General features: G+C 38.2%; 1 protein-coding gene across 2 annotated transcripts in view; it reads right to left on the bottom strand.

The window, feature by feature from the left end:
* LOC126161711 (androgen-dependent TFPI-regulating protein-like) overlaps positions 1 to 25,468 on the bottom strand; it is a 217,044-nt gene that overhangs the window by 149,868 nt on the left and 41,708 nt on the right. For both annotated transcript variants that reach the window (XR_007534947.1, XM_049917740.1), the window contains exon 3: positions 16,375 to 16,595. Coding sequence is in view for 1 of the 2 variants with exons in the window: in XM_049917740.1 (XP_049773697.1) it covers positions 16,375 to 16,595 (221 nt within the window). In the remaining variant the exon portion in view is untranslated. The remainder of the gene's footprint in view (positions 1 to 16,374; positions 16,596 to 25,468) is intronic.

Genomic DNA, 25,468 nt, shown 5'->3' with positions numbered 1-25,468 from the left:
CTACAATATACACTGACAAGCCAAAACATTATGATCACTGCACACCACAGATAGCTCCTGGTGGTGTTGTGGGCACATGACCTAGTAAGGAAAGAATTTAAGTGGCAGAGAGATGAATGGGCAGTCTTCATAGTGAATATACGGGCCAAAATGCATAAATTCACTTATATAAGTGGTTTTGACAAAGGGGACATTGTTGTGGTAATGCAGCTGGAAATGAGAACCTCTGAAATGGTAAAGCTTGTCCACTGCTTGTATATTACTGTCATGAGCACCTGTGGAAAGTGGTTGGAGGGTGGTGGTATAATGCATAGGCTGTATGATGCTGGACATCCACATCTCATCACAAAACATAGAGGTCGGAGGTCCACAATTGTGTAATCCAGGATAGACAGTGATCTGGGGCAGATCTGACAACAGAGTACAATGCTGCAATGTGAACCGCACCACAGATGCAGGCTGTTGAGAGCAAAATTATTCTATGAGGTACATTGCATTAGGCTTCTGTGGTACCTATGGTAGTACGCGATGACGGCATGACAGCGGTGAACTATACGAACATTATTGTGGGCCACATGCATCCCTTCATGGTTGAAGTCTTCTCTAATGGCATGACATCTTCCTGCATGATAACTCTGTGTGACACAAGGCCAGTATCATGCTGCAGTGGTTAGAGGAGCATGACTGTGAATTCACAGTGATATCTTAGACAGAAAACACTCCTGATCTGTACCCACTGGAACACATATCGGGTGCCAGTTGCATGCCAACAAACAACCATCCTGTAATTTTCAGGGATTTAGTTACCTGTGAGTAGACATCTGGTGGCATATACTTCTGGAAACTTATCAAGAACTTGTAGGATCCATGCCAAGCAGAATCACTGCTGTACTGTGTTTGAAAATTTGACCAATACACTTTTAAATGGGTGGTCATTATGTTTGGTTCATTGGTGTAAAATATGACATACAACTTTGTAATTTGCAAGTACGAAGGCTGTTCAAAAATACTGGAACATTCATAGTTTCTGCCAAAGGTGTGCTGGAGTGATATTCATTTGGCATCCCTGCACATACCTGTTTTTAATGTGTAACTGCTGGAAGTTTCATTGCTGTATATCTGTTAGTTACTGTTCAGTGCTGTATTCAGTAGAATGTTGTGTCACATAGTTTGCAAATTTTGAGATGGCAGAGTTAGAGGAGCAATGCATCTGCATTAAATTTTGTGTGAAACTCATAAAACATTTACAGATACACACCAAATTATGCAGGAAGTGTATGGTTATGAGTGCTTAAGCTGTACGTGGTGTTATGAATGGCTCGCATGGTTTAAAAATGGCAGGACAGAAGTTAAAGATGAATCCCATTCATGACACCCTTCAACATCTGCTGGTGATGCTCATGCCAGGAACGTTAACAGAATTGTGCATGCCAATCGAAGACTGACTGTCCAAGAGATTGCAGAAGAATATTTCAGTTGGATCACATCATGAAATGCTGACACAGCATCATGGTATGCATTGTGTTGCCGCCAAGTTTGTACCATGGCTCATGAGACCTCCACCTCACAATCTGTGAAGACCTTTTGGATCATGCAAATGAGAACAAGACCTTCCTTAATAGAATCATGCCTGGTGATGAGACATGGGTCTACAGTTATGATGTTGAGGCTAATGTTCAATCTTCACAATGAGTCACGAAAGGTTCTCCAAGACCAATAATAGCTCATCGAGACAGGTCAAATGTCAAAGCATACTGATAGTTTTCTTTGACACTGAAGGATTAGTTCATCATGAATTCTTGCCATAGAGACAAATTGTTAATCGATTGTCTAACTGGATGTGTTTCAATGTCTGTGAGAAAATCTGAGAAGAAGTGGTCTGAAATGTGGTGAGACAATTTATGGCTCTGGCATCATGATAATGGACCCACAGATTCATCCCTGTTGGTACATGACTATTACACAAGAAACAAAATCACTCTACTGTATCACCCTCTATGCTCTCCAGATCTGGCCCCTGTAGACGTTTTTTTATTTCCAAAGTTGGAAACCCCGTTAAAAGGACAAAGATTTGCTAGACAAGATAAAAGAAAATTCATAGACAGTGCTTCGTACGATCCAGCAAGAGGCATACCAAGACTGCTTCTGGAAGTGGAAATGGCACTGGGAGCAGTGTATCAATTGTGGAGGTGAGTATTTGAAGGGGACCATGCTCAATAACCAAAAGGTAGGTGTAAAAAAATTGTGGCAAAGTTCCAGAATTTTTTGAACAGACCTTGTATGTGACTAAAAAAGGTGACTGTACTAAAAACTGGGGAAAGTGTGGGGGCTGGAGGGGGGCGGGGGTGTAGGAGAGGACAGCCCTTAATCAAAGTTTGGTGATGTTTAACAGGATCAATCAGAGTAGATCCCAGCTTTTAATCCAGGCATTCATACTATGAGAGCTGCTTACCAACATGCATTGCAAACAGTACAGTGAGTAAATGCCTGCAACTTTCAAGACTTAAATCAAATAGAACTCACATAAAAACTGACTGACTGCTAAATCACAATACTGACTTGAGGTCTTTGCTGCCACATGGTCTGCAAGTGAAATGGTCTTGTTAACCTCAGGCTCATGGGTTTAAAGCTCTCAGTCCTGTACTGAGAGTGCTGTGAACATGGCTCTGCTCAGACTCAAAAGTTAATTCATGTCATGCTTTGGGCCCTGACACACAAATTTATCATGGATAGTATTTTTGAAAACTGTACTGCTATATTATAGTTCTTGGAACATCCATATTTCATCCAGGTCGATGAATATTGGAAAAACAGACTGTGGATGCAAGTGGTTCAGATGTTCTTTCTTGTAGTTGGTGTAGAAAAGTGCCTATAACGTAGTCCAAAGCATCAAAAATAAAAATTAAGGGAAGATCTGCTGAGGGATGAGTAAGCTGGGTTGCATTAGCTACTTCTTCTTTAAATTTCTTGAACGATTTGTCTGGTTTGTTGGCTCATGTAAAAGATTGATTATCCTTCTTCTTGGAGTTTCTGCACAAGTTAAACAAAGAACTTTTGATTTTTTCAGTCTGTAGCAACAGACATCTGTAGAACTTTACAAGTCCTCAAAAATGGTGTAGTTCTGCTACTGTTTTAGAATGAGAGCTTCTTTGATTATTTTCACTTCTTCTTCTAATGTTGAAACTCCTCGATGTGACACGGATAACCAACAAATAATATCTCTTTCTCTTCAAAAATCCATTTTCCCACCTTAGTCTTAAGAAATTGAAGAAATGTATGATGAAATAAAAGAAATTATTCAGATAGTGAAGGGAGACGAAAATTTAATCGCCATGGGTGATTGGAATTTGGTAGTAGCAAAAGGGAGAGAAGAAAACATAGTAGTTGAATATGGATTGGGGCTAAGAAATGAAAGAGGAAGCCACCTGGTAGAATTTTGCACAGTGCAAAACTTAATCATAGCTAACACTTGGTTCAAGAATCATAAAAGAAGGTTGTATACATGGAAGAAGCCTGGAGATACTGACAGGTTTCAGATATATTATATAATGGTAAGACAGAGATGAGGAACCAGGTTTTAAATTGTAAGACATTTCCAGGGGCAGTTGTAAACTCTGACCATGATATATTGGTTATGAACTGTAGATCAAAACTGAAGAAACTGCTAAAGGGTGGGAATTTAAGGAGATGGGACCTGGATAAATTGACTAAACTAGAGGTTGTACAGAGTTTCAGGGAGAGCATAATGGAACAATTGACAGGAATGGGGGAAAGAAATATAGTAGAAGAAGAATGGGAAGCTTTGAGAGATTAAGTAGTAAAGACAGCAGAGGATCAAATAGGTAAAAATACGAGGGCTAGTAGAAATCCTTGGGTAACAGAAGAAATTTTGAATTTAACTGATGAATGGAGAAAATATAAAAATTAAGCAGGCAAAAAGGAATACAAACGTCTCAAAAATGAGATTGACAGGAAGTGCAAAATGGCTAAGCAGGGATGGCTAGAGGACAAATGTAAAGATGTAGAGGCTTATCTCACTAGGGGTAAGATAGATACTGCCTACAGGAAAATTAAAGAGACCTTTGGAGAAAAGAGAACCACTTGTATGAATATCAAGAGCTCAGATGGAAACCCAGTTCTAAGCAAAGGAGGGAAAGCAGAAAGGTGGAAGGAGTATATAGAGGGTCTATACAAGGGCAATGTACTTGAGGACAATATTATGGAAATGGAAGAGGATGTAGATGAAGATGAAATTGGAGGTACAATACTGCATGAAGAGTTTGAGAGAGCACTGAAAGACCTGAGTCGAAACAAGGCCCCGGTAGTAGACAACATTCCATTAGAACCACTGATGGCCTTGGAAGAGCCAGTCCTGACAAAACTCTACCATCTGGTGAGCAAGATGTATGAGACAGGCAAAATACCCTCAGACTTCAAGAAGAATACATGTGAAAATTACTGAACTATCAGTTTAATAAGTCACGAATGCAAAATACTAATGCAAATTCTTTACAGACAAATGGAAAAACTGGTAGAAGCTGACCTCGGGGAAGATCAATTTGGATTCCGTAGAAATGTTGGAACACGTGAGGCAATCCTGACCCTATGACTTATTTTAGAAGCTAGATTAAGGAAAGGCAAACCTATGTTTCTGGCATTTGTAGACTTAGAGAAAGCTTTTGACAATGTTGATTGGAATACTCTCTTTCAATTTCTGAAGGTGGCAGGGGTAAAATACAGGGAACAAAAGACTATTTACAATTTGTACAGAAACCAGTTGCCAGTTATAAGAGCCGAGGGCCACGAAAGGGAAGCAGTGGTTGGGAAGGGAGTGAAGCAGGGTTGTAGCCTCACCCCAATGTTATTCAATCTGTATATTGAGCAAGCAATAAAGGAAACAAAAGAAAAATTCTGAGTAGGTATTAAAATCCATGGAGAAGAAATAAAAACTTTGAGGTTCGCCGATGACATTGTAATTCTGTCAGAGACAGCAAAGGACTTGGAAGAGCAGTTGAATGGAATGGATAATGTCTTGAAAGGAGGATGTAAGATGAACATCAACAAAAGCAAAACGAGGATAATGGAATGTAGTCGAATTAAGTTGGGTGATGCTGAGGGAATTAGATTAGGAAATGAGACACTTAAAGTAGTAAAGGAGTTTTGCTATTTGGGGAGCAAAATAACTGATGATGGTCGAAGTAGAGAGGATATAAAATGTAGGCTGGCAATGGCAAGGAAAGCGTTTCTGAAGAAGAGAAATTTGTTAATATCGAGTATAGATTTAAGTGTCAGGAAGTCATTTCTGAAAGTATTTGTATGGAGTGTAGCCATTTATGGAAGTGAAACATGGACGATAAATAGTTTAGACAAGAAGAGAATAGAAGCTTTCGAAATGTGGGGCTACAGAAGAATACTGAAGATTAGATGGGTAGATCACATAACTAATGAAGAGGTATTGAATAGAACTGGAGAGAAGAGTAGTTTGTGGCATAATTTGACTAGAAGAAGGGATTGGTTGGTAGGGCATATTCTGAGGTATCAAGGGATCACCAGTTTGGTATTGGAGGGCAGCGTGGAGGGTAAAAACCGTAGAGGGAGACCAAGAGATGAATACACTAAACAGATCACAGAAGGATGTAGGTTGCAGTAGGTACTGGGAGATGAAGAAGCTTGCACAGGATAGAGTAGCAGGGAGAGCTGCATCAAACCAGTTTCAGGACTGAAGACCACAACAACAACAACAACAATCTTAAGGTGATATTTATCCAGCCATTGAAGAAGCTATTGCAAATGGATTATGTGTTCTTCATCTGATGTTGAAGCAATGAGAATATCATTTACATTGAAAATAAAATAAAATAAAATAAAATGTTGCAACACCATGAAGGAGCTGTGCAATGTGAATGAAAGTAGGTAATCATGTAAAGGATGATGTTTATTCAAATTTCACTTCAGTCACATAAAGAGTGGTGCTAGTAGAGCCAGTATGAGGAGGCAAACCAGGTGTGCTTTAAATACGCACTGTAACAGTCGTGAGGGTTAGTTACCTTTGAGACTGGGTGTGGTGAGTTGACGTTAGACAGGAATGCCTTTAAGGTGAGAATGATGGCATTATTAACACCTTACTGAGTTTGAACAAGGTCGTGTAATAAGGCTATGAGAAGCTGGATGTTCCTACTGTGATACTACAGAAAGACTTAGCAGAAATGTAGCCACTGTACATGATTGCTGGCAGCAGTAGTCACAAGAATGTATGGTTACAAGAAGCCTGGGCCGCAGATGGCCACATGGCACAACCAAGAGGGAAGACCATAATGTTTGATGTATGGTGTGATGCCTGTAATATTTCTTGTCATACAACAGCAGAAGCTAACTTCAACACAAATAATGAGCTACCCAAATTCATTAAGAGCCTCAATAATTTAGATGACAAATATGCACCTATATTTCAAACACCTTATGAGTGTCAGGGATGCAGCACACAGTACATACAAAGGACATCCAACCTCTCATAATCATGTCACATACAAGTAAATACACAAATGAGTCAGTCAATCTGTGAGGAAGGCAAAGGACTTTCACAGACCTACCATCCTATAGAAAAATCAGTGGGGCTTAGTAACAGGCAAACCTAAATCTTCAGCTGAACTTTTAGTTCCTATTGAGGATCTAAAAGAGTAGTTTGCCATATTGGTTTCTTTACTTGACCACTACACAAGTGCATAACCCATCACTTCCTTTAAAGTATCACTGGGTGGTATAAATGAAAATTTTTTTCTTCGGCCGGTATGCCCTAACATGGTCTGGAGGTCAAGTGGGCAAATTCGTTTGGCAGTTGCAGGGCACAATAATATACAGCACAAATGATGAGTTTTCTTTTCGATCCTATCCTGCTCAAAATAAAGGATGTTTTTAAGTAATCTCTGACCTCCAGCTTCATTCCAAGCAGAGATTCATAAAAACATTACCCAAGATGGAATCTGCCAAACAGCCATCCAACTACAGGCCCATTTTCTTTTATCAGCACTATCCAAGGCTTCAGAATACATAGTTTACAAACAGATTACTAATTATTTAACATCAAATGAACTTTTCATGGAATGCCAGTCCAATTTTTGGTAAAATCAGAGGGCAACAATTGCTCTCATAAAAGTGACTGACAAACTGAAACAAGCTATGGATAAATAACAGGTGACTATTGCGTGCTTTTTGGATTCCAGCAGAGCTTTCGACACTCTCAACTTGGACATTCTACTTGATAAACTTCTAAGCCAAAATTTTTCTCAAGTCTTGTGCAGTGGTACAACTCATACCCTACATCAGGGCTTAACAACTGCCCGGTTTTGAGCGCCAGTACTCGCGTCTGCTCAGGCACGTGCTCATGAGCAGGTGCAAGGTCGTGAAGTAGGGAGGGAGGGGAAATGCGCACGCACATATGAATAGGACTGCAGCGTGCCTATTGAATTCGCGCCGACTCTGTAACGTTAAAATTACTACGATCAGCTCTAACAGTCACTTCGCTGGTTAAGAATCATGTCAAGTTGCCGTTGTGTAACCCCAACCATGCTTTCACAGTTCAACCCCCATTGGGAGGAATTGTATCTGTTTACAGAAAAAGATGGTGTTGCAAAATGTTTAGTATGTCACAAAATGCTGCATTCTTTTAGGAAATTTAATTTGCAGCGACATTATATGTTGTACCACGCGAAAGACTACGGAAGTGGAAAATGTGATGGACCAGATTGTGCACAGGAAGTTATTAAACTTAAAAGGAAGCTATCCGAAGAAGATCTGGATGACAAAGAATAATCAACTGAGGCAGCTCTCAGAGTGAGCTACAAAATTGCTTTGTTTTTAGCATAATCCCTGTGCCCCTTCACTGATGGCGATTTAATAAAAGATGTTTGGTAGTTGCAGTGGAATATTTGTGTCCATCTCAAGTTGAACAGTTTCGGATTGTGCCATTATCTGACATGACCATTATGCGTCGCATACAGGACATGGCAGATGACGTCCAGAGCCAGCTTGCAAATATCTATAAAGATTTTATGGCGTATACTCTAGCTGTGGATGAAAGTGTTGATATCACTGGAACAGCACAGCTTTCCATATTTATTAGAGGTGTTAATAGAGATCTTCAGGTGAGGAAGGAGCTCCTCGATGTAGTAGCCATGAAGAACACTACAACCGGAGGTGATATTTTAAGTAGTTTTGAAGAAAGTGTTGAAAATATAGGATTGTCGTGGAATTCTTTAGTTTCAGTGTCGACAGATGGTGCACTAGTGATGACAGGGAAAAAATTAGGTTTCATTGTTCTGTTGAAGGAGAAAATGCAAAAACTGACCGTGCCAAATGAAATAAGGGGCATTCACTGTGAGATCCACCAGGAAAACTTATGTGCAAAGAGTATCACTCTAAAAAATGTGATGAGTGTTGTTGTTCATACAACCAATTATATAAGGAAGCATGGACTACAACACAGACAATTTAAAAGCTTTCTTGAGGATGTAGAAAGCCAGTATGGTAGCCTGCCTTATTACAGCGAGGTCCGCTGGCTTAGACGTGGCGAATTATTAAATCGAATTTTTGCCTATTAGATGAGATAAATATGTTCATGGAAATAAATAACATGTGTGTTCCTGAATTTAAAGAGCTTTCATGGAAATGTGATCTCGTGTTCTTAGCAGATTTAACTAGCCATCTGAATGCTTTGAACATTTCACTACAAGGTAAAGATCTGCTAATTACTCATTTCATAGATCGAATATGAGCTTTTAAAATTAAATTGACACTTTGGGTGAGTCAGCTGGAAACAGGAAATCTAGCACATTTTCTTAAATTATCATCCATGCAAGATGTTCACAAAGACTGTGAACGTTATTCATGTAGTTTAATTGCCCTTAAGGAAGAATTTGATCAACGCTTTCAAGATCTGACAGCACTAGATAGTGATTCTGATCTGTTCTCCTCTCCATATTCAGCGAATATTGAAGAGATTTGTCCTGAGCTGCAACTAGAAATTATTGACCTGCAGTGTGACAGAGAATACAGAGACAAATTTCAGAACAATAAAAACATTTTGGAATTTTACAGACACTTCCCTCAGGATAGATTTCCTCATTTGCACAAACTGGCGGCTACAATAATATCAATGTTTGGTTCCATGTATGTTTGTGAATAACTGTTCTCTGCAATGAAATGTAACAAGATGCGCCTGAGAAACGCATCGTCTGATCGAAATTTAAACTGCACGCTGCGGCTACGATGCACAAGAACTATTACTCCGAACATAGACGCAATTTTAAAGGGCAAAAAGTACAAGATAACAGAGAATCCCACACTTCAGTGGCACCTTTTATTGTGTAACAGTTCACAAATTAATACGAATGTAGAGGCATACACTAAGCTAATAAAATTATGTGCCACGTGTACATTCTCCTTTATTTGTTTCATTTGTCACAGTAATAATTCGTGAGTGATATCCCTGCAGGTGGCTGTGGATTTACATTGACTGGCGGCAGCTGTTGTGTGCCCCACGTGACTCTCCCCACTCTCCGTTCTGGTCCGGTAGTGGGGGAAGCGTGCTCGTGCTGCTCCATGCTCGCGCCTTGCTGCTCACAGCTTGCTCTGCGAGCACATATGTTGTGAAGCCCTGCCCTACATGTTGCCAATAGTGTGTAATGATTGGAACAAAAAGGTGACAATGGAGGGATGTAGGATGAGGGGTCCCACAAGGATCAGTACTGGGTCCATTACCCTTCTCATTATATGTTAATGATGTGTCAACTATTCTCCCCCACTGCAAATACCACCTATACACTGATGACATTTGGTTGTATCTAAATGCAAGTCCAGGCTGTAAATGCTGATTTACTTGCCCTACAGTGTGGACACATAGTTTAGGTTTGAAACTTAACCTATCTAAAATACATGCAAAATTAGTCACTGACAAAAGACTTATTATACCTCAGGTCAGAGAATTTCTTCCATCATTAATCCTAGTTGGCACAGAAATGGGACTGCTACGGTCGCAGGTTCGAATCCTGCCTCGGGCATGGGTGTGTGTGATGTCCTTAGGTTAGTTAGGTTTAAGTAGTTCTAAGTTCTAGGGGACTTATGACCTAAGATGTTGAGTCCCATAGTGCTCAGAGCCATTTGAACCATTTGGCACAGAAATAAACTTTTCTTCTTGTGCAAAGACCTTGGGAATAATTCTGGAGCATCATTTATACTGGACTGGACTGGACTTCACTCACTACAGAAACAGAAAAAAGCATTTCCTTTCAGTCTTAAAAAGAAGCTAATTTAGTCACTAATACTCCCCATATTTGACTATGGTGATGTCATTTTCCAAGGACTTTCATATAGGCTCACACAGGCTTGAACTGTTGATGAATGCTTGTGTATGATACGTGGTAGCATATGCTTTTTTGACTGTATCACACCAGCCTATGAACAGTTATAATACCTATCCCATTAAACATAGAGACTATTGTTCTCTATGTTTGCTCTATCAACTTCTACATCATTACACTCACTCTTCTTTTTCTTGAAATATTACTCTACTATCTGAACAACACAGCAGAGATACTCGGTCTCAACAAACTAAAATTCCCCCTGTACCACCGCATAGCACTGCCATGTTTTCTAAATTATTTTCTGTATCAGGAACCTGACTTTGGAACTCTATTCCTCAAAATATCAGGTAAATTAAATACCTTCCAAACTTCAAAACTGCTAACAGTCCACCTTCTGTCACAATAGCCATATCTCCTACAGTCTGTGCAGTTCATTCTCGTAAGTCCCCTTTGCCCAGAACTTTTCCCTACCCCTTGTTGGCAGAGTTCTTTTATTTATATTTTTCTTATTCATAACAGCCATTGTCATTGTCATTTCATTCTTACCCTCCTCCTTTATCCATTCTGCATCTGATAATTCTAAACTTGGCTTCAATGCTAATCTAATTTATATCACTCTAAATACCCATTACTATTATTATTATTACTATTATTCTTTTTGTTATTGGGAAGGTTTTGTAATTCCTTGTCACTTGTAAGAGAGGCCTTAAGACTCTAATCTGGTTACACTAGATATGCAATAAATAAATAAATGGCTCAAAAACCTGGCATTACTAATTTGCTAGTAAACATTTGCAAGAAGAAAGTGTTGTAAATCTGTGTCAAAGACCTATTTCCAGGTTCAGTAGGTGTTCACCATATGTGTGTACTGCAGAATTGTTTGCAGTGCAAAGCTACCACCTCTGAATGTTTTTGTGTTCCAATGCTGTTGCTGGAAGTACAGAAATGTCTTCTCCAAAGATGACCAAAAACCAATTGTGTGTGTTGCAATCCTTAATGAACAGGCAGTGAGATGGTTCAGCCTCCTCACTCTGTGCCACACTGAGCATGTCACATACTAGATTTCCTTCTGAGTGTTAGCAGACTGTTGAGAAATAAGTGAACATGACAATGTGGACTTTTTTGCAGTCTGTTTGAAATTATAATGATACCAGCACATAGAATGTTTCTGAGGAAGTTACAGTGATTTTGTTTTGATATGCTTCCTGATCATGTCCCAGTGTGTAGTTCCTAAATCTGTGTCATTGGTTCTGAAAGCTGTTCCTCCAGTTGGAAAATTCTTTCATTTTGATTATATACAGACTGACTGGGCATTGTGATTCCTACAATTTTGTCAGCCATAAAAGGCACTATTTCAATATTTTCAAATGGCTCTGAGCACTATGGGACTTAACATCTATGGTCATCAGTCCAAGATTTTCACTTCGACAAACTACAGGTATAGGAAGCACATCGGGTGATAGTCACTGAAGAAATATATTTCTTAAAAAAAAAAAAATAATAATAATCATATGTTGCTTGCATTCCTGCAGGAGCCCACATCTTCCTGAGTAAAATAGATGGCTTGTTGTCTCCTAGATCTTCTTCTGTTAGCAATTTTTTAACTTTGTGTGACTGATTCTTTTAATTCTCAAGTACAGCATTTTTTTAAGTTTGTACATGAAAAAGCTGATAATGATTTTGAAATGAAATCTGAAATTAGCTCAGCAACTTCACTATCAGACAGTCCTAAAACATAATGTTACTTTGTCACCAAGTTGCTAATTTCTCCGGTAGCTGATTAGGACTACATTTGCAAAAAACATACCTTTACGGTTTTTCACCAGAAACGAAGTATTTTCACTGCCATATGTGATATTTCTGGACTGGTGTCATTCAGTGGTCAGTTTCCCATGGAAAAACATATTTAAATTGCCATGGCAAAACTGTAATAATGATTGGAGTGATTCTTGTATATTCACAGAGAGAGAGAGAGAGAGAGAGAGAGAGAGAGAGAGAGAGAGAGAGAATTTACATTTTGCTGTGTCCATTGCAGCCACATTACCAATGAAATATCACCTTCCATCAACACTTCACATACATCTGGACTTGGACCCCTAGAACACTCTCCCTTGTAAAGCTCACCTGACAGTCTCTCTAAACCACAGATGCACAGACTGCAGTACATGAGTCACATGCAGCCCACCATTGATCTGATGGTAGCCTGCCACTCACAATCCATTCTTATAATTTTTTCCTCATCTTTCGATTCCTTTTAGAAAGGAGAGGACTGACAGAACTTAGTTCGTTTGAAGCAGACCAGTCTAGCTGGCCTTGGGGCTAGTGGATCCCAGTTTGGAACAATAACTTGTCTCAAGGCACATTATTTTTGATCTTGCATGCTTGCACAACAGTGCACTGTCACAGTGCTCATGTGTGCCTGTAGGGAAAGACATTGTTCAGTCATCAGCTGTTTGCGTATTCTAAAATACACACCTTGCACCAATGTGCTTCATCAGCCTACTCTTTAGTCTGTTGAACTTTTTACAGTGAGAGTAAGCATCAATTTTATATGTTGCTGTTACCTATAAGCATTTTCTTCATGATCATTGTTCAATAATAATGTAAGAAAATTTTGTACACTAATCATTCTTTTGTTCACGAACATTTTTGGTTTTCTCTTCATAGGCATTGATGTAAAGATTCACTGTATCCAGTTGGATGATGTCTCAAATAAAACCAAGAGTGGATAAAGTAGGACCAAGTTGAAAGCACAGATTTACAGGATGAGAAGCAGCACTGTCAGGATAGCTGGACTGAAAAATACTTTTTTGAGTAGTTGCTGAATAATATCATTTTCATTATTTGAAAAAGTTTTGTAATCATCCCAAAGGGATACAGCTGAAGAAGATACTGTGAAAGCCGGCTTTCTGCATTTTCTGAATTGACAGAAGACTAATGTAAACAGAAAATTTATTTCATAAATGAGATTGGGAACATCAGTAAGTGATGTTCAGAAAACCTGTTAAAGACTCAGAAACTGCAACAGAAATAAGTTTTGAAATCTCTTGGCTTGTAGCAACTAGACTGCGATTTTGTCAAAAATTGTTTCAATATGGCTGCTAAAAAATTTGCTCAAAATCTGTTAAGCATTATGAGAAACTTCAGCTAAACCATATGACTATGCAAAGGAGAATTACTGCAGTATTGGCAAACATAAAGGACCAGTTAAATATTTGCTCAAAGAAATTTGCTTTCTTTTCATTGGCTACCGATGAATCAACAGACATAACTTCCGCACCTCAGATATTAGTATTAGCACAGGGTATAATGCATGAACTTGAAGTATGTGAAGCATTGGCTGGAAAGAGTTCATTGTCAGAAGAAAGTAGATGTTGCGATATGTTACTGAACTCTTACAACAATGTTCAAACATTCATTTAGATCTGTCTAAGGTAGCAGGTATTGGGACTGACAGAGCACTTCCATGGTAGGAATTAATTCTAGATTGGTGTCATTACTAATATGGCATTTAGGAGTACATGATGATTATTTGACACTGTTACAGTGTAAAATCAACCAAGAGACTTTGTGTCCGAGGATAATAAGTTTTGAACATGTCATGAAAGTTGTGATTGCAATAATTAATTTCATAAAATCTCATGGTCACAGTCACAGACACTTTAAAACTGTTTTTGAAGAAACTGATAGTGCAGGTGATTTGAATACAGAAATAAAATGGTAAAGTTGCGAAGAAATGCTGGAGTGATTTCTGAATTACTGATGAAATTGAAATTCTCGTGACTAAAAAGAACAGAAATATCTCTGAATTAAAAAATACAGACTAGTTATGTGACTTGGCATTTTTGACTGACATTACTAATCAGTTAAATATGTTAAATACATGGCTTCAAGGCATAAATCAATTAATTACTCAACTTTATGGCCATATCATATCCTTTCAGCTCATTGTCGCACATCAGACAACAGATGTGTCACCAAATGAATTTATTTATTATTGTTTGGCTTTTGCGGTGAGAGGTGGGGGGGGGGGGGGGGTTCATAAGAGTGTAGTGCATAATACTTACAATATAAACTCTTATAAACAAACTAATTAAATGTTTAAGTAATCTATCGAATTTGGAGTTGCCAGCGCAAGTTTATACGTACCTATCAATTCCTCTTTCCAGTACAACATAGCTTTTGTTGGAAGTATTAGCTCCAGCCTGCACTCTGCTTAACATTAATCTGTAAAACTTTTTCTAGTGGTGTTTACTGGATGTCAAAAGCAACGGACTTTTCTTTGATTGTCCCAATTCAAGTCTTTTCCTAGTTACTAGCTTATACCTATTTTGAGACTCGTGTGCCTACCATTATCTATAAACTGTGCTTCTCTGTTTCAAAAGCCCACTTGCTATTGTGTACTCCAGGGATTATTTACTGCAAGGTGTGGCTGCACTGGCAGTTGGGGCCAACGGCAGCCTGAAAATGTTGACACTAGCCAAATGAAATTGAGCACACACTAGTTGAAGATATATATGTTGTGGACTTGTTCACATGTCTGGGTAAAGGTTAACAACTGTATGGGCAGAAGCCTACCATGTGTTTGTGTGTGTGTGTGTGTGTGTGTGTGTGTGTGTGTGTGTTTGTGTGTGTTTGTGTGTGTGTGTGTAACTGTTTTGAGCAGAAGCTCAGTAGCTTTTTCGAAATCATTTTGTTCAGATTGAATTGGGGCTAGTGCCCACAATAAAATGTAATGTAAATTATAGATCATTTTATCCATTGCTGTAAGAACAGAAGCACATTCATCTTTCTTAAAATCAGATCTAGTTGATGGATTTTAACCTAAATGTTGTGATCCAAGGCCAAATTGCTTTTTGTAAGAGTCTATTTTCTGGTCTACCGTTACATAATCTTGTGAGGCATTCTTCAGTATTGTGTCTGACGGTCTGTGGTTCTCCACAATCATTAAGTGGTGATGGCTGCTAACCCCATTCGTGCAAAAAATATGCATACATGTGTTGTTTGGTTCTAATTATATTTAGTACTGACCTCATTTTGCATGGCATGTGCGATATATGGCACATTATTTTGTCCAGTCCATTCCATGCATTACTAATGTTGAATTTTGCTGTTACTGTTGATGATCATCCAGAGCAAAGTCAGGTATGGTCTCCATCATTGGCATCTGGATATACTGTTAGATTTTTATAATCAATGATCTTCTAGTATCCATTCATGAGAGCATTTATATGTAAAAGGTGAAGGAGTGAATGTGGCCTAGTACTGGCAGTCATTCTGTAGGTGTACATTTAATACTACCGGCAATCATTCGAATGGAGTTATTTAGTTGGACATTTATGTTTTACGCATATGGGCACAATATTCAGCAGCTGAGAAGACAAGACCCAGAGCAGAAGAACATAAGTTGGATGCTGATGTTCCTCAGGTTGTACCACATAACATTTGAATTATGTTCTTTCTTGTTTTCAGTTTTTCGGCTGAAATGCAGAGTTCTGTCATGGGCTACCCCAGGTGCTTTGGTAGTTTATTATGAGTTAGTGTAGTTTTTGCTTTCTTCTGGGATTAGACGGAAGCAGGAAACCTTCGTTTTTGTGGCATTTGCTTGGGGGTCAACATTTTCCCCACTACATCTAGGTCCTCCATTGTCATTTCTTCTGACTGGTGAATTGAGGAACACCTTGTTGCAGGTCCCTGTCATCGGCTTAACCAAACTTCCTTGATTTCGTTTTTTTGGTGTGCATGCATTGTATAAGTTGGAGAAAAGTGGAGCAAGAACTGATTTTTCATTTTCTTGGGAAGTAGATATTGGATACCATGACCACTTGGAACAGTCAGTTGTTTAGCATACTCTCAATTAGGTGAGCGATCAGATACAAAAAGTGATCAGATGCTATTTATCTAGAAAACATGGGAAATCACTTACGTAACATAAAGAAACAAGTGCTTGATAGAAACAATATCATAAAGTATTACTCATTACTGTAGGGAAAGTCATTATAATTCAGTTACATACCATACAGCATAGGCCACTGTAATTGCTGCAATACCATACACAGTATTCCGCCGTGAAGCAGGATACCAGTGAAATGTTATTAACATCTCAGTAAATGCAGCAACAGTAATATTTGTGTGCAGTGCATGATTTATCCAAAGAGGCAAAAAGGCATCCAGTGCTTTAGGCATTATGAGTTCACGATCTATTGAATATATAGTCCAGAATGCCAATGTCACAATCTGTACAAGAAGAAATTAAAATGTGAAACAGTCATTACTGTTTTCTTTTCACTGCTATGCTAAAATATTTAGCAGATACTGTTTTTCATAAAATTGAAAAACTGAAGTTCCACACTGTGCAAATCAGCTTTGACAGTTAACATAAATTTCTTACGGTTTAATAAAGCAGATATTGTTTTTCACAAAATTGAAAAACGGAAGTTCCACACTGTGCAAATCAGCTCTGACAGTTAACATAAATTTCTTAAGGTCAAATAACAATAATACTTTTAACACTGAAGAATGACCACATTACTAAAAATACACCCACAGTTAATTAATCTGTAAGGATTTCTAGAAACTTTCATTTGATATCAACATCATGGATGCTTTAAGAATCTCACAACCAAATAGTTAGTTTTTGTGAAACAGTTGCCCAGTTATTGGGTGCAGTCTTTAGCTGGAGGACACTAATTTTGGTGATTACAAGATGATACAGGCTATATGTACACTTATCTTCACTATAGTGTAGTTCCTATATTGTTTCACATCACTATATAAAATCTTATCCTCTGAAACATCATATTCCAGTACATGATTACACTTAAGAAATTTAATTAGGCATTTTACACAATAATGTTCATTTTGTCTGCAAATAATGTCCCTGCTTGTCTCCTAAAAATATCTGAAAACTATAGAAGAAAATTACTCAGTAGAACAATCAAAACTGACTGGCATTAAGACAGAAGCACATAAAAAAGCAGGTTGACACATTGTAATTTGTTTTCTTATTCATTTTCCATTCATTCATCTTAATAATTGTTACATTATAATAAATGTATTGTGCCTTTTACAGTACTTCACAGGTTTCTCAGACATTTTATTTCTCACAAAAAGCTTGATACATAATGCAAGACCTGCAATATAAGCAAAACATATTTTCTTTCATCTGCAACAACTGTTTCTGTCATTATGAAAAAGATCTTGGGTCATTATATTGATAATGTTTGCCTTGGCAGCTAATATGTATGTGTGGAAATGACAAACTGGCAAAGTCACAATCACATATAGTTACAGATAATGATGTGAATGTATTTATTGAAAATTTGGAGTAGCAATAAAAAATTTACAACAAGAGTCTGTGTGGAGAAATAGTAAACAAGGATTAGCAATGTGCAACTAATATTTTGAATATTCTATCAACATCAAATTTATATCATACTAACATGTGCCCACATTCTGACAAGGAGGTAGAAGACCAGTACTAAGAATTATAGAAACTGATTAATAAATGACAACAGCCTCCGGTAAAAAGAAAATTTTAACACAAAAGTAGGTAAAAAACGAGGACAACATTCTTACACAGATATTAGGGAGTGTCCCAACAAGAGACATGAGGCAGTTACAGCTAATTATACTTTATTGAATCATGACATACAGATATGTGACTTACACTGAACATGACTCAGAACAAACTGCAGTCTTTGGTCAAGTCACAGATAATTCAGTTATAGTAACGGCAGCTATGTGCATCACATTGGGTCTCCCCACAGAGACACCCCTCTTCCCTTGGAGTGCAGAGCACTTATTACGGGGTACCCAAAAAAGACTGGAATAACATTGCTGTGTGCGGAGTTTGTGTAGTATGCATTTCTGGTGGTAGATGTGTATAGCACAACTCATTGCCAGCAGTGCCATCTGTGTTGTTGGCCTGGCTTGTTCTGTTCATCTGCAGTGATTATTTTTGCTGGCACTGTTTTGTTCTCGTTTCATTTTTTATGATGGCAAGTTTAAGGGAACAACATGCAGCTGTGAAACTTTGCTTCCTACTCAGTAAAAATGCTACTGAAACAGTTTTAATCTTGAAAACAGCTTACCAAGATGACACTATGGGAGAAACTCAAGTGTACGAGTGGTTTGCTCAATTTAAAAATGGTGACATGTCGACTGATGGCAAACCTTGTTCTCGACATCCACCAACTGCCCAAACCCATGAATTTGAGAGGTTATGCTCACAGAGCATTTTAAGAAGTTTGCAAAAACAGTGTTCATAAAAAAAGATCCTATTTGTGGCAGACAAAAAACTTGTTTTTCCACCACAATAATGCCCCTGCACACAGCCATCTCTGTTAGACAGTTTTTGCCTAAAAATGGCATGGTTCCACTGTCCCATGCACCTCATTCGCCTTGACCAGCTCCATAAGACATTTTCTTATTTACACACATGAAAAAGGGTAAGAGAGGACACTAGTTTGACAACATTGAAGAAGTCAAGAAAAAAATGAGCAGGAGCTGTCACCCATTTCTAAACATGACTACAGGAAATGTTTCAAACAGTGGAAGCAGCGGTGTGACAAATGTATTACCTGTAATGGAGATTATTTTGAAGGGGATAAGGTTGTTTTGCAAGCAATATGAAAATATATAGCTTTTAAAACATAATTTGTGCCTTGGCTGGTACTTTCACAAAACATGACTGAGCTGTTTCTCAAAGTCATGGTGCTGAACAGGTGGTAGTACAGTTGTAGCTGCCATGGGGAGTGTCCAATGTGTCCACATGGGATGGTGGTGGTGAGAGCAGAGACACAAGGGTGGGGTATGAGTGGCTAAGATGTCAGGATTTGGCAGCCACACATGCCAGAGAGACGTTGGTCCAGCCAAAGAAACAAAGAAACAGCATATACTGAGGGGAAGTGTGACTGACTGACATGAGGTGGTAATTTATTTGAAAGGGTGAACTTCTATGGTTGTGGTCTATGCAGAGGCCATCCATGTCAGAGCGGGGGCAGTGGGAGGGAAGAAGGCAGGGTACTTACATGTTTCACATTGTAGTTGAAGTCAGCTGAGATGGAAATGCAATTGCAGAGTCCAGTATTGTCATGCTGAACTCAGGTCAGGAAGATGTGCTGAAGTTGCCAGTGATGGCTCAAGGTGAACTGCTTGATTGAGAGTGGTCAAAAAGCAACCATGTTGCACACAGTTCCTTTGATGTGTGGGAAGTGGATGTGGTATGACATCAGTTGGGCATGACTGGTCAGCGAGACCACAAATTATGGCAAATATGTCCTCAACTAGATATTGTGCAACAACAAAGCAACCAACATGCAAACATTGTGCATCACAGTTCCCAATTTCACCAAGGAGTGCAATTCTACATCATACAGTACTTCACAACCAACCTCCCAATGAATTGTTTTAGTGAGAAGTGGCAGTGACTCACATCAGTGCAGTGTCATTCCTTGATCATGAAACTTTTGAGACCAAACAAAGCTATGTAGAGTTTTATTAAGATGAACCAGATCATCACCAAAGAGGAGGAATCAACATGAATTCTACTGGAGGAGATTTCAGTTGTGATACAAACACCGAACCAGAGCCATTGTCAGCTAACAAACCATTCTACAGCTTTGAAGAAGAGAGGCTTCCAGTCACTATAGGCCAAGAATTCAATCTGGATCATGACTTTTCATGTGATGAAGACTATAATTCTTCAAGTGCCACACTTGCTCAACAGCCTGTGTTAGGTGTGGATCCATCAAATGTTTCAATACATGATGCTAACTTCATTTTGAATGCAACAGAGGTCAATGCCAATGATACATGGTCATCAAGAGTGATCTGAGCTACACATGATAAAACCAGGTCACTAGTGAAAAGGATACCTGGGACATTGTAGACAGGCCAAGTAATTAAGGATAATTGTCTGTAGGATTGTTTTGAGAAATAAATACAAAAGTGATGGATCTCTGCTGAGGAGAAAAGTAAGAATAGTTGCACAAGGAGAATAGTTGCACAAGGATTCAAACAATGGTCCAGAGTTGACTTTGTGGAAACATTCTCTCCAGTTGCAAGAACTGAATCATTTAGACTCCTCATGGTTCTGACAGTCCAATTTGACAAAGTGTGCGAACTTAGAAAAGCCATTTGTGGACTGCACTAAGCTGGCCAACAATGTTATGCTAAGTTGAATGAAACCCTAAAATCAACTGAATTGTGACCCACAGATTCAGTTCCATGTATCTTTGTAGCCAGTGTAGGAAAACATGCAGCCTACATACTCATTTACATATATGACATTATAATTGCTTCAACAGACCTGGAAAGGACAATACAAATCAAGTTATCTATCAGATTTTATGTCAAGGATCTTGGTGCCATAAGATGCTTCTGTGCATCAAAATAAATCAGTTTGTTGTCAAAATTACATTATGTCAAAGTGGCTATATCAGAGAAGTTTTATACTGATTCAAAATGGAGGACTTCAAGCCAGTAATGATTCCATTGGCACAGGGAGCAAGTTGGACACAATAGCTATGAATATAGAACATGGTGCTCATTATCCATTCAGAAAACTGTTTGGATCATTGATGTACATTTCAATTGGTACTCAGTCTAATATATACTATGCAGTTAGTAAGCTAAGGCAGTACAATAACACAATCATAATTTCATTCACTGGCAAATGACTGAGCAAATCCTTAGATACCTCAAAGGATCCACAGATGAGAAACTGATTTATATCAAGGACAAGGAAGGAATCTTCAATTTTGCACATGCTGATTGGGGAAGTTCCAATACTGATAGGAAGGTTACAACTTCACCTCATCCAGATGAGCAGTCAAATTGTGCTCGTGCAAGCAGATAGCCTTTGCTCTTTCATAACTGAAACTGAGGAAATGAGCCTCACTGAATAAGTAAAAGAAGCAATTCACCTATCAACATTCATGAACAAATTGGGTTTACAAAAACTCTCAGACATCACCCTGTTCATTGACAATTAGTCAGCTGGAAAATTAGCACCTAACCCAGTTTTTCAGTCAAAGGTAAAGCACATATATATAAAATACCATTGCATATGTCACACCCTACAAGAGCATCAACTGAAACTGGAATATCAGCCAACAGAAGATATGATGGCAAATGTACTGATGAAGGTTCTTGCTGCACCAAAGTATGAGAAATGTGTTGAAGGACTTGGACTTCAGTCCTAGAATCACAGACTTAAGACTCAATTCTTAACTTACAGCTGCCTGTAAAAATATAAGAGGTGCACTGAGATTCAAATTTTACTGCCATGAAATATCTTTGGCATCTATAGATGTCACTAAATGCTTGTTTGTAACTCAGTTACTAGTAATTCAGCATTATTTTCTGTATAGTGAGTTACAAATTAAGTTGTTCTGTAATTAAGTATTGTACCTGTATTCTCAAATCAATCCCAACAAAACATATGGTGAGAGTGAAATATGATTTATTTGTCTTGTAGCTCTTCAATTCAGTTACAGGAGACAAGTCAAAAAATTTGTAGTGAAAGTTCAACATAAGAGAACAACTAATGCTAATAACAAAAATATTTTGATAGTAAACTTCCTGGCAGATTAAAACTGTGTGCCCAACTGAGTCTCGGTCGGGCACACAGTTTTAATCTGCCAGGAAGTTTCATATCAGTGCACACTCCGCTGCAGAGCGAAAATCTCATTCTGCAAACATTTTGATAGTAGCTAGATTTTCATTACAGAAAAAACATAATATTAATTTTCACTGTGCTCAAATTATCATTGTACGTGAATAATGGCACCGTAAAGTTTTATGACTTGAGTTTCCCATATAAGTCTGTTAGTCATTTAAATCATATGGTTCTTAGCACAAAGGTATCACTGAACATTTTAAGAAGAGTTACTACTGTTGGGTTGGTCCACAAGTTGAAGGCATTTTTATTTTGCATATTGGTATACTGGTTGCTATGGGTTTATTAATTGACTGTCATTTTTTATTTGTAGTTCACCACTGGTATTTGAGTTTACACATTGTCATTTTGTCATCTGCAGATAGTGACTGGAGATGTGGATGCTAGAAAATGGAGTGCCAAGTGGTGAAATTTGAACATTACTGACTTACTTTTTTGTTTGAGTTCAATAGATGGGTGACGGTAGCAGAGATGCCAGAAATATTTGTGCCATGTATTAGGATAAAGCCATTGGACAGAGCATGGAATGCCAAGAAAATGGTTTTCTCATTTTAAGGAGGATCATTTTGACATTATTAACTCTCCATGTTCAGAAAGATATTCAGGATTTGATGAAGACCGTTGAAACACATTAGTCCACAATGATCCATGTCAATGTAATCAAGAACTGGCAAATGTGGTGAACTGTGATCGTTCTACCAACATGTGACATTTGCATACAATAGAGAAGGTTCAAAAATTAGGTGTATGGGTACTGCATGCTCTAAGCCAAGATCACAAAAATCAGCAGGTGGCCATATGTGCATCTATGCTTGCTTGTTATCAATTGGATCATCAACAGCACTGAACATTCCTATCCTGTGCCATTGCTGATGATGAGAAATGGTGTCTTTGCACTAAAATAAGGAAAAGAAAGGAATGGCTGAGCCCAAATGGAGTAGAAACTCCCCATACCTGCATGCATCCACAAAAGATAATGTTGTGCATCTGGTGGAACAGTGACAGTGTGGTGTACTATGAATTGCTTCCCTGAGGAGTAACCTTCACTGCTGACATTTATTGTCAACAACTGAGATGTCTTGCAGATGCAATCCAAGAACAGTGACCAGGAAGGCTGCATGAAGTGATGCTACTCCACAATTATGCCAACCAGCATTTGGCTAGACTGACAAAAAGCACTGTACAGGAGTTGGGTGGGAAATCATTCCACACCCACCATATTCACCTGACTTTTTGCCCTCAGATTTTCACCTTTTGTGCTCTCTATCAAGTGATGTTCAAGTAACTTCCTTTCCAGATGAAAATGCACTCCAAACATGGCTCGATGTGTTCTTTGCCTCAAAAACATGTGATTTCTACACTCACAGAAATGAAAAGTTATGCCAACATTGGCAGATTGTTTTAAATGGTGAAGGAGGATATATTATTGGTATATTTATTTTCTCATGAAGTTTTCTGTAACTTATCCACTGCAGTTCAAAAGGAACAATGATGTACATAACTGCAATAACAGAAGAGAAAATGGTATTCATTAGAAAGAATAATTTGTAATTTGTGAGTGCAAACTGTATGGACTTCCGTTCTTATTTATGGAGTGGCTGTGATGTACTTTGTGTTTGTGTCTAGTGAAATTACTGATACATACACCTAGGGTGACCAACTTATAAAAGAAAATAAGGGAGATACTTATTTCCTTGGCAAAAAATTAGAGAGATTAAGAGCATGACAAAATTTCACAATACGGGTTGGCTGGCAGCTTTTCTAGGAGCTCTTTGTGGTGTGTGTGTGTGTGTGTGGGGGGGGGGGGGGGGGGGGAGCCATGTATGTGAAAAATGGCATCCCATTTGAATCAATTGATGTTTCAAAGTACTGCACTGAAAAGGTGTTTGAATGTTGTGCAGGTGTGGTTAAATTTAATGGAGCTAAACTTCTAACTGTTGTTATTTATAGATCCCCAGACTCCGACTTCACAACATTTTTTCTAAAGATAGAGGAGGTTCTTGGTTCACTTTATAGGAAATACAAAAAGTTAGTTATATGTGGTGACTTCAACATTAATTTCATAAGTGATTGTGCAAGGAAAAGGATACTGGTAGGCCTCCTTAAATCATATAATCTTATGCAAACCGTATTTTTTCCACCGAGAGTGCAAGGGAACAGTAGAACAACAATAGACAATATTTTTGTTCATTCCTCATTACTAGGAGGGCATTCTGTTAGCAAAAAGGTGAATGGCCTTTCAGATCATGATGCACAAATTTTAACTCTAAAAGATTTTTGTGCTGCAACACATGTTAAATATAGTTATCAACTGTTTAGGAAAGCTGATCCAGTTGCTGTAGAGACCTTTGTAAACCTTATCAAGGAACAAGAGTGGCAATATGGTTATAGCACTGATACAGTAAATGATAAATATAATGCTTTTCTCAAGACTTTTCTCATGCTCTTTGAAAGTTGCTTTCCGTTAGAACTTTCAAAACAGGGTACTAGCACAAACAGGCAGCTTGCGTGGCTGACTAGAGGGATAAGAATATCTTGTAGAACAAAGTGGCAATTATATCAAAACGTTAGAAACAGGCAAAATCTAAATGCAGCAGCCCATTACAAACAGTATTGTAAGGTGCTTAAAAATGTTATTAGAAAGGCAAAAAGTATGTGGTATGCAGATAGAACAGCTAAGTCTCTGGATAAAATTAAAACCATATGGTCTGTCCTAAAGGAAGTGGCTGGTCTGCAGAGACAGGTCGAGTATATAGAATCAGTGCATAGTGGGAATGTCCATGTTACTGATAAGTCACGTATATGTACAGTATTTAATAATCACTTTCTGAATATAGCAGGTGAACTAAATAGTAACCTAGTCCCAACAGGGAATCACATAGTGCTCTTAGAAAAAAAGTGTTCTGAGACTGTTACCTGAAATGCTCGTCCATGATACTGACAAGAGGGTGATTGAGTTAATAATTAAATCACTAAAGACCAAGAACTCTCATGGATATGACAGAGTATCTAGCAGAATACTGAAGTATTGTTCTATGTATGTTATCCCAGTACTTAGTCATATCTGTAACTTTTCTTTTAGGAGTTGTCGGTTTCCTGACCAATTAAAGTACTCGGTAGTGAAGCCACTTTATAAAACGGGAGACAGGGACAATGTTGACAATTTTAGATCTATTTATATGCCATCCGTGTTTGCTAAAGTTATAGAGAAGGTTGTATATACAAGGTTACTGGAGCATTTAAATTCACATAATTTGTTGTCAAATGTACAGTTTGGTTTTAGAAATGGTTTAACAACTGAAAATGTTATATTCTCTTTTCTATGTGAGGTTTTGGATGGATTAAATAAAAGGTTGTGAATGCTAGGTGTTTTCTTTGATTTAACGAAGGCTTTTGACTGTGTTGACCACAAAATATTACTGCAGAA

This window comes from Schistocerca cancellata, chromosome 2 (genome assembly GCF_023864275.1).
Source record: "Schistocerca cancellata isolate TAMUIC-IGC-003103 chromosome 2, iqSchCanc2.1, whole genome shotgun sequence".
In the NCBI taxonomy this organism is placed as follows: domain Eukaryota; kingdom Metazoa; phylum Arthropoda; class Insecta; order Orthoptera; family Acrididae; genus Schistocerca; species Schistocerca cancellata.
The sequence above is the reverse complement of the archived record's forward strand: the minus strand, read 5'-3'. Positions and strand labels throughout refer to the sequence as shown.